General features: G+C 40.9%; 1 protein-coding gene across 1 annotated transcript in view; it reads right to left on the bottom strand.

The window, feature by feature from the left end:
- LOC103609656 (SET-binding protein-like) overlaps nt 1-10,339 on the bottom strand; it is a gene marked incomplete at its 3' end in the record, with an annotated part of 25,413 nt that extends 15,074 nt beyond the window's left edge. The window contains exon 1 of the mRNA XM_008593958.1: nt 10,171-10,339. Within this exon, the coding sequence (XP_008592180.1) occupies nt 10,171-10,339 (169 nt within the window). The remainder of the gene's footprint in view (nt 1-10,170) is intronic.
- Between the last annotated feature and the right edge of the window lie 745 nt (nt 10,340-11,084).

The following is an 11,084-nucleotide window of genomic DNA, read 5'->3' as shown; positions in this document are numbered from 1 at the left end:
CCGGCCCCTAAAACTCCAGAAATCTTGATTATGTAAATCTTCTGATGTTTACAAGCAGCTAATTAATTTTTTTAAAATGTACACTCTCTGAAGGCCAGCCAAAACACAACTGTAGACCGCTATTGGCCCACAGCTGCCATTTTGCTACCTTCAGAATGGTCAACATGCCTTATTCTAGAATTTTGGGTACTCCATGTTCTTTCTGACCCCAAACTTCTCATCTAGCCTCGTCTGCCATTAGTTCCACATGCGCTGCTGTCTCAGGAATGTTGTCCACCTGTCTCTCCAGCTTCTGTCTGCTTATCTAATTGGGCCCATGCTTGGAAGTCCATCTCAATTCTTCTCTCCCCAGATCATCTCACTTATCAAAACTCCCTTGTTACCATTCAGTTGGAAATTAATGACCAACTGGTTGCTTAATGATGGATCTGCTAGTATCTCAGGTTGTTATTCAATCTATTCATTTAAAAATATTATTTGGTCACCTGATGTTTTGGAGTCAAGCTCCCCTGTGGCAGGGGCTAATCTTATATTTGTATAAATCACTCATAAGATTGAGTGCAGTGTGATGGTTCTTAAGAATATTCGACAATTTGTGTCAAAGCCTTGTAGATATTTGAGTAAGATGAGCTTGATATAGCAACTAATAGCCTCATGGGTAGAGTCTTGGACTGTGTCCTGAGATAAGGGTATTTGGAAGGGGGAGAGAAGATAGTGTTTTCTAAAGAACAGTTAATGGATGTTGTGATCTGAGTTGTAAGATGACTAAATTATGACTTAACATGATTAAATCATAACATGGCATGATTTCATTTTTGAGATGAGAGGGGTTATAAAATACTTACAAACTAGGCTCTGAATGTGTGATGGGTGTTTTCATCTGCCATTTCATTTCTTTCTTTCCACTGCCTAAAAGGCAGGCATTATTTTTCTCATTGCACTGATAAGGAAACCAGGACTCAGAAGTCTCAGTAAGACTCAGTGACTTACCTTGCGGAATGAATTAAAAAGTACTGCAGTATTGTAATGAGGACTCCACAATAACCTTGACCCTTGAATTCCTAATCCAGTTTCCACTCTACCTTGGTGTGGTGGCCAGAGTCGAGATTCCCTAAATCTCAGTCAGGTAGCATTCATAACCTCTCTCGGTTCAATTTTCTCCTCTGCAACATGAAGTGGCTGGCAAAGGTTCCTTGAAGTCAATTCTAGTCCAGTCCTGTCGAGTCTATTCCAGTTTAAGCAGCAGGAGGAGACCCCTTGGGAGAATGTGCTGCAATGACTCCAGTGCCCCCCAGGTAATTTGCATGTTTCTCAAGATTTGTCCGTCTTAACTTGGTCACCTAATTTATTGGCATACAATTTCTCACAATATTCTCTTCTAATCATTTTAATGTCTGTAAGATCAGTAGTCACATTCCCACTTTAATTTCCAAGTTAATTACATATGTCTTCTCTCTCTCTCTCTCTCTTTGTCACACCTAACTCCTAATTCTCACCCTAGACTCTCTCTGCCTCTTTCTCTGTCTCTCTGCTCTCTTTGACTACAGCCTGCCTGCACCATTCAAGATCATTCGTAATGACAGTAATACACAGTTTCTTCCATGTTGCCTGAGGTCATTTCTGCAGCAATGAGCAGGAAAGTCATTGCCCTTCTTCTCAGCAGCTGGGCTCACTATGCTAACTTCACTGGAACCACAAAGTTTTTCAGAAACTCTCCATTAATTACAGGAAACCCAAAGCACTGTGCCCCCTTCTCATTAACACAGTTGCTTTCAGTTGCCACTAAATTATCTTGCCACCATTAAACCAACAATCTAATTAGACTTCTGGAAATGGAAAGAGCCAGTGAATAAGGCAGGCACTACACTTTCATCTCAAAACTGATCATAAAATATTCGTGCCCTTTCGTTCTTTGCCACATAAAATTTGCCCCTGGAAGAGTCTCCTTTTATTCTCTCCCATTTATAAAGAAGAGCTTGAATATTTGATATAAAATGAGTATCTTAATAGAAATCGCTTCACGTATGGGAGGTTTTCTTCCCTGCATTTCCCGAGTGTGCAGTCCTCATTACAATAATCGCACCTGACTTCCCCCTGAGTCTGATGCCTCACAGCTAAACCTCCCACTGGGCGTCAATGGAGGTATGAATGATACCATCACTGGGAAGAAGATAAAATGTACTATTATCATTCCTCTGTTTTTAAGAGGGTCTGACTGTGGTACAGAGTGGTTGCGAGCATAATCTGTATGAAGCATTCAGAGAAGATAAACTGAGTTTAAACTTCTCATGGATACAGCACCTTCAAACCTGTCATTAAATCTTCTGTCTTTCCTAAAATCTCAGCTATGGAGAGAAAATAATTAGTTAAAGTAAATGCAAGCATGTTTATTGAGTGTTTCCTATGCTCGTAGCACTGTGCAAGGATCTTGACACCCAAATATAATGACGAGTTGCTCAATAGCAGCACTTCTGGCTTTTAATTCTCTTATTTTTATTCCATATATTTCAAGGTTCTGGGAATTCCTGGGATAACCAATACTCATTGAATGAGACAAAACCTAAATAGGAATGGCTGCCGCCCTAGGGAAACCAATAATTCCTTGGCCACAATGCAAGACTATCACATATAAAATAAAGTACAACGTAGGCCAATGTAATCTCCAGTCTTCCATTGAGTGGATCATCCTGAAGATCCCATAGAATTTTTTGAGTGAACAAAGACACTTATGTGTGCATGTTCCTCCTTCTCTGAATAAACACATACTCTTTTATTGCTCATACAATACTAGGTAGGCTGACTCGTTAACTTCAAAATAATCTTCCCCTCCCAGGATCCCGGGGTAGATTAACCAGGGGCTGGGCTGCCATTGCTGAACAGAAGAGGCTGGAGGCCCAGAGGTGCATCCCATGTGGCTCCCTCTGCTGAACATTCTTGGGATGGTTTGCAGTTTCTGGTGCTGATATGGAAAAGAAAAAGCATTTAAATCATTGCCTCTCAGCTCTGATGAATATTATAGAGTGTATGCCCCAGATGGTTTTGTGCAAGAAACAGTTGTTGTTCAATGCATTTTGACCGATATTTAATGACTACCTACTCCTTGCCCACCTCAGTGCTAGGTATTGGGGTTTTAAAGTTGAATAAGGTCTGACCATAGGGGATATGTGATCCTGTAGTCCAGTGTGGGACACAGGCATGAGTGTAGATACTGTTTTAAATGTAGGAATCAACAATCAATGGGCTTAAAGGGAGCCAAGGAGGCACAGAGCATGTGTCAATCAACTTGACTTTGAGGTGGTTCTCAAAATGGGTGTCAGGGAAAGTTTCTTAGAGCTGAAGGTACCTGTGCTGAGTCTTGAAGAATAATCATGAATTAGCCACCTAAATGGCATGAGGTAATGGGTGAGTGAGAGAAGAACATTCCAGGGTGGAAAACAGATAACAATAATAATAATAACAACAACAGCAGCAGCAGCAGCAGCAGCAATAATAGCACCCGTTTGCTGAACTCTTATTATGTGTCAGGTAATTTCTAGACGGTTATCTCACTTATTCATCAGCATGATCCTCTACACTAGGTAGTATTCTTTTCCCCATTTTAAAGATGTGAACACTGAGATCTAAGATCACCCAGCTGGTAAGTGCTGCACTGAACATCTGCGTTCAACTAGAGCATTTTATGGCTTATGTGATTCTTTTCCCCATTTTAAAGATGTGAACACTGAGATCTAAGATCACCCAGCTGGTAAGTGCAGCACTGAACATCTGCGTTCAACTAGAGCATTTTATGGCTTATGTGTGGTGTTAAGAAAAATAAGCCAAAACTTAGAAACAAGGCACATGGAAGGTTGCGTGTCCTTTCAGGGCTTCCCAATGATTATTAATTATCTAGAGAAATGTGCCCTTGCTGGACTTGCTATCTACCAAGATTAAAGGCCCCAAATCTGCAAACTTATATGTTTACTTGCAGATTTTGCAAGCAAAGATGCAGATGACTTTTGTCTCACAGAGAAGCCCAGAGGTTATGGTTTTATTGCCGATTAGGACATTAACTGTGCAACCTTGTTTTTATATGTTTACTTGCAGATTTTGCAAGCAAAGATGCAGATGACTTTTGTCTCACAGAGAAGAGAAGCCCAGAGGTTATGGTTTTATTGCCGATTAGGACATTAACTGTGCAACCTTGTTCGACACGCTTTCTCCAGTGCCTTCATTCCTGCAATGCCCCGCTCCTCTCATTCTCCTTTGGACCACCTTTATCAGCATGCTGTCTTCTTCACCGAAGAGCTGAATGGATCTTTAACATGAATTTTTAGTTTTTTGAAAATTATACTCTGACAGCGGAGATCTCAAAGGAGTTCGGTGCTGGTGAAATTTCCAAGGAGAGGAGGCTGGAGCAGAAGGCAGGGGATGGATTCTGAAGATTTCAGTGCTTCTCTGGGATGTTTATAGCGTTGGCCATAGGAAAGACTCAGGTGCTAATGTTCACATTAAATCAGAAAAGAGCTTATTTCCCATATTTGGGGAGAAAAGTACAATAATTTTTGGAGGTTCTTCAAAAGGCTTTTGGTATGTGATGGTGTTCTCAGGAAGGGACAGTGGCTTCCAGCCCGGCTGGGTCTCTTGGTAGCCCAGAACCAGGGGAGGGGACTTTTCATGAGCCTACCACATTCAGCAGAGTTTTCTAGGCAAACACAGACTTATTTCATGGTGCTGCAACATGAGCCCGATAGGTAGTACTTTTCAGACAACTTGAACGATTGTTTTATAATTAAGCTTTATTTTCTCTGGATCTTGTTTGGAAGGTTTTCTACTATGTATTTAAAGTGATTAGTCTGGGCTTGTAGGAATTTAATTTGCAATTTGAAGACTTCTTCAGTGTATAAACTTATAGCCCTTGGATGTTGCAAATCCTATTAACTTGCACATTTATTTGCTCTATTTTGGTTCTCTTGAAAGACAAGTCTTTTGGCTAAATTGACCTGTAATTTTGGTTAGGAGCTGCAAGATCATGGTTCCACATAAGGCAAAAAAGCAAGTGAAGTAAATAATTATATAATTCTTAAATTCATGTTCTTTGCTATTTTGTACCTTGATACTGTTTCGTTATTTTGGGACCCTTCCCACAGATGGCAGAGGCTAAGAGAAAAAACAGGCATCACAGAATTGGGAACTAGGAGCAATTTTTGTGATAATTTTCTTCCAGCTACAAGCATGCCAGATTTCATTAGAATTAAGAATTCCTACTATTAGTTGTAAAAGAAGGTAATTGTTCAAGCTTAACGCTTTGCATCTTGATTACAGGTATAGTCAGTTTTGATTGGGCTGATAATATGGTTAATAACTAAATGGTTTAGCTAATATCAGTCTCTCCCCTTAGAAGGAAAATGCCTACAAATTTAATAGACTTGAGAAATTTAAATATTTTCACTTACTCATGGGCTTTGGTATTTTTAAACAAGGCAGGTTATATAGTTTGAGAGAATAATAAATTAGCCTTGATACAAAACAGATAAAAACTAAGAACTGTGCTTACTCTGCTTCCCTCTGTTATCTCTCAAGGAGCTACAACTTGAGCAGTTAAGATTTGGTGATAGCATTCCTGATATATGTTTTTTTTTTCTCCTCAGACTTAAGATGAGAGAATATTGGTGTGTGTATATGCATATATGTGTGAGAGAGACAGATAAACAGAGACCGAGAAAAATAAGGATATACTTGTTTTTCTGTCATTCCTAGTATAGACTTTCAGGTACAGAATCATAGAGATTTTGTTTTATTATTTATCTATTTATTTTTATTTTAACATTTACTTGTACATATTTGTGCAGTACGGTGTGTTGTTTCAATACATGCATACACTGCGTAATGATTCACCCTCCTGTCCTCTGTCCTCTGGTAACCATTATTCTACTCTCTATTTCTATAAGAACTACTTTTTTTTTTTTTTTTTTAGATTCCATACATGAATGATATCATGTGGTATTTGTCTTTCTGTGCCTGACTTACTTCATTTAACATGATGGTTTCCAGTTCCATCCACGTTGCTTCGAATGATAGAATATCGTTTCTTTTTATTGCTGAACAATACTCCGTTGTGTATATATACCATAGTTTTAAAAAATCCATTCATCTTTTGATAGGCGTTTCAATTGATTCCATCTCTTGGCTATTGTGAACAGTGTTGTGATGAACATGGGAGTGCAGGTGTCTTTTCGATATATTGATTTCATTTTCATTTCCTTTCGGTATATACCGAATACTGGGATAGCTGGGTCAGAAAGTAGATCTATTTTTAGTTCTCTGTTCTTACCACAGTTTGGAATCTGCTTATTAGTATAGTCTCATCTTAGACACAAGGTGGGAAAAACAGGTTTCAGGACTGAAATCATAAACTTTGTATACATGCATGACCTCCCTGAGAAGTTAGTCCAATGCATCACTTTGAACAAACTTTATTGAAGCTTTTACTGCATTAGCCCTAATTACTTGCAATAACGAAGCAGTGCTCCTTTAAATTGGAGCTCCTCTTCTGTGCCAGGGGACTGCAGCTGGTCAATAGCTATTGAGCAGTTTGACCACAAAGGCTGACCTGTTTGAGTCTGGTGGCCGCCACTGCCATCCCTCCCTCCCAGAGCTCACAAACCGATAAGTTCTCAGCTGACCCCCTCTTCAGTTTCTCCTCTACTGCTCTCTCCTACAAATCAATACCTTCATAATCAGCATGCTTCTCAGACTCTGAGAAGCTAAAAAAATTGTCTTAAACAAAAAATTTGGGTTCCTTGTTCACCCATGAACATCCCCCCTCCAGCTAGAAAAGACATTTTAAAGCTTTTGACCCACATTCATTTCTCCCATATTGTAATGTTTATAAAATAAGGTAGGAAATGTTCCTTTTTTTACAAAAAGATCACCTATTTGAAAAAAGTACTGTTAGAACTACAGACTGATTATTATGAGGCAAGTATTTACTAGCAACCTACAACATGCCTGTCAAATGTCTTCCACCTGATTACTGAGCGGTTGCAAGATAGAGTTTATTTTTCTCAGATGTCTTCTGCCATGTTCAGCACTAGATAAGTGAACAGCTGCTGCCTCTCAACCATGAATTTTACTCAGTGATTATTTATTGAGCATCTACTATGTGGCAGGAACTGTATTGGATACTTTAGCATCCATTATTTTTAAATGAAAAAAATTCAAATTAATTGAATTATTTCAGCGTCTTACCTCAATAAGTGATTTCTTAAATTAACTTTGTTTTATAAGTCACTTAGTTTAACTCTTCTTTTCTGTTTCCCCCCTGCAGTTGCCTGGAACCATTCTGTAGAAATGATAACCTTTTAGAAAATAAGTTGCTTTCTGTATGCAGCCAGTGGTAATTCTAAATTACCTTGTTTACAGTGAAATATGAAGAAAGGCTCTCTAAAGAAAATGAAGATCCAGCAAATTGTCTCATCAGAAATATATATGACTATTGCATGGCACCGAATTAAATAAAATCAAACCCAGAAACTATTAGCCATCTACTATGTGTGTGGTTTTGGTTAAAACTATCCACCCCCTCAAATTATGAATTTCACTCACTGTTCTCCAAAAGAAGTAGGAGTCCATAGTTAGGAAGAAAAAAATCTGCCTTTTCTCTTGCTGGGCCTATGACAGAAGTGGGATTCCACTGGAAATAAGGCAGTAAATCAAGAAATTTGGGTTCCAATCCAATCGTATGACCTCAGACAAGCCTCTGAATCTCAGGAGATGTTAGTTTCTTCACATGTGAAACAGCGTTGGACATAAGCCCAGGCTGTGTGTTCTTACCTCCTAGGTTTGTGGGAAGCTGTTTATCTGTGGGGAGCGAAATCTCAGGAAGGCCTGGATTCCAGCACCTGGGGTAGATCTCTGGCCTGCTTCCCCCCAAAAGTTCTGCTCAGCAGCCTGAGACCCAGAGGTGGACCAAATTTGTGAAATTCTCATGAGGGTCTCACATTAGTATTGCCAAAACTAAACAGCCTGCGTCCTGAAAAGAGAGAGTTCTGGCTCAGCTCTGATTACTAGAGAGGCAGGTTTAAAAGTTTAATACCCACCTGTTTCTACCGTCCACTTGGCATATTTGTAAATTAATTACTAGATGCAACCAGAGGCAGCAAGCCCATATAAGCATGTGATCCCAAGAACAGGTTCTCTCAAATTGAATGGAGAGAGAGCAGGGGAGGAAAATGGGGGACCACATATCTTTTGCCCCTGGAAAATATCTGTGCTTGGCAAGAAAGGCAGAAATACACAGGCTAATTCTTGAAAACATAAAGGGAAGTCCCCATGTTTAATCTCCAAGGCTGAATAAACAATTATCTGGATTAGAAGTGAAGACCACAGCCCAAATCTTTTGCTCCAGGCAAATGAGTTCCAGGCATTGCACCAGGTCCCACTGCCAGGACTCTGCCCATTCTTCTCCCTCTGCTTGGACACCGTCTCACAAAGGTGCTATTGATCCATCGCGTCTCAGGAGTAGCTTCTTCTGCATGCCTCTGTGACTGTCCCTCCTTTGACATCTTCTTATACTCATCACTGGCATTTCCACCAAAACTTTTCATTTCACAATGGGTGTGTGAAAGGTGTGAAGGTTCATGATCATACTTGAGAGATGATCCATTCTTTCAAAGCAGGATTTCCCAAACGGCTGGCAAGAACACCATTTCCAAGAGATGTTAAGAGCTAATCCCCCCAAAATGGGTTATGTGGTCAGATGAGACTGAAATTCTGTGTCTCTCCCTCCCTGAACCTCATGTTGCACATTAGTCAATCGAAGGCTCTCAAAATCCCTGAGGAAAGGAAGCAGGTGTAAAGCAGCCATCCCCACACTCAATTATGAAAACGTCTTTTATCACAAAACACCTACTGATATTTTGCTGAACTCAACTTGGTAAATGTCATTACAAACATTTCTTTTTGTTATTTCAACTGGGCTCATTTTCTAAGTACCATTGATGCCCGTGAAGGAGATAGGTGTGTAGACAAATTGAGTTCTCTGCTCAAAGCAACCTGCTGAATTAGAAGATGAGTTTGGAGTGAATACCAGTACTGAGTCTCTTCTTGGCCTTCTTTTCATAATAGGCGTTTCTAAATATTGCAATATGTTTACTGCATTTACCAGTCAGTATATTGATTCAACTAATGTTTATGGAATGTACCATCATTCTGCTGACTATAAGTCAGCCATAAAGAAGCGAGAATCTCAATCATGCACTCTGCCTCTGAGGTACATGCACTTTTGTGATGGGGGAGATGAAGTTAAATAGACATTTTTTAAGGTACTCTATGAGACTGGTAAGTGCATGATAGAGACACCAAACACTATTGGCTTTGGAGGAGCTGGGACTGGCTGGGCCTTGAAGATCTGTAGAATGTGAATAGAAATTGAGTGAAGCTGTCCCCGAGCACAGGTGGTGAGATGAATTCAAGGCCTGTCTTCCCATCAGCAGAGATGAACTTGGCACTCTGGTGGCTGGCGTAGGTTCTGGTGGGAGATAATGTGGGCAGCAGAGGTGGAAGGGGCTAGGCTGCAGAGAACCTGGGATTCCTGAATAGAGTTTATATTTTATTGACTGTTGTTGAGGACACTGGGGACTATTGAGGAATTTGTAAAATCATGGAGTAGAATAAATCAAGGTCTCAGGGAAATTCAGGAATTACTGTTTTTCAATCCCAACGAGCAAGGGAGGTAGTGAAATACACTGGTTGAGAGCCTGGGCTTTGGAACCCCGACTGTCCACAGATTCCTGGGACAAGTTTCTTTATTCTTAACTTCCTCTTCTGAAAAAGAGGATACAAGTATTGATTTTACAGAGTTCTTTTACAAGTTACATTTGATAACATATATAAAGGCTTGATAAAGAATAATTAATATTGTTATTTAGTTGCTACTCACTGGACCAGTATTAGAACAGACTGGAAAGCTCTTCAGAGTACACATCCCTCCAGGTTCCCAGGTGATCTCCTTCCTTTCTTAGACCTTTTTTCACTTGAAAAACCCAATACTGAAACAGCTCATATGCTCGGTGTCTCTGGGAGGTTGGCTCAGCAGAGAACTCTTACCTGTACTCAGCAGAACATTTCCAGTGGTCCTCCACACCCATCTTCCTTGGGGTGAACCCACAGCCTCTGAAAAGTGCTCACCTGTGTCCGCCGTGGCTGCAGATGCAGCAAGGAGAGATAATACTGGGGCTGGTGGCATTGCAACACTGTCCACTGTGGCTGGCTTCTTCCTGGTCATCACGGTGGATGCCGAGCCCTCATTCTTACTAAGCGCTGCTGTCTGGTCCACTTTTAGGTGGGGACTTGGCATCCCTAAAAAACAATAACCCAGAGCCCGCAGTTACTTGAAAGGAACAGGAAGGCAGACAACACGTAAAACCCAAAAGTGATCTGAGGAAATGGTCCAATGATTTGACCTCCTTTTGCTACAACACGAATGACATCTTAGGAAAAAATTTAAAGGAAAATTTAAAAGGAAAATAAAATAGCCATGACTGGCTTTAGTTTTGTGGCCTTGGTTAGGAGTGCTGACATTCCAGACTGGCTGCCTAGAAGTGGGGGCCAGGCACAAGCCTAATGAAGCAGTACAGGGCATCAGGCATCCTTTGCCTTCCTAGGATCCGCAAGCCTATTTTTACAGAGCTGCGCTGTGTGCAGCCTGAAGGGAGTCCTGGATGGGCGAGAAGCAGCTCCTACCCTAGAGACACTTCTCATCTCATCCAACTGGGGAGAGAAGACCATGGGAAGGAAAAGCTGGGCAACGAGTACATGCAGGCTAGTGTATTATTCACTCTAGGTGCTCGGTGAGTTCTAAGGATGTAGAGATCGTGTAGGAAGAAGTGAGAAAAGGCTTTGAAGGGCTCAGGGTAGAGCAGCAAGGATGAGGGAAAGGCATTCTCAGAGCTGAGAAGAGCACATGCTAAGTCACAGGTGGAGAATGAACATAATCTAGACAAGAGGCCAGTCTGCTAGGGGCAGATGATGCATTGTGGGCAGGGGGGTGTGATAACAGACACCGGGCTAAGGGAGAGCTGATCTGGGGGTCTTTGTGTGTC

Source organism: Galeopterus variegatus, unplaced genomic scaffold (assembly GCF_000696425.1).
Source record: "Galeopterus variegatus unplaced genomic scaffold, G_variegatus-3.0.2 Scaffold9912, whole genome shotgun sequence".
NCBI lineage: Eukaryota > Metazoa > Chordata > Mammalia > Dermoptera > Cynocephalidae > Galeopterus > Galeopterus variegatus.
The sequence above is the reverse complement of the archived record's forward strand: the minus strand, read 5'-3'. Positions and strand labels throughout refer to the sequence as shown.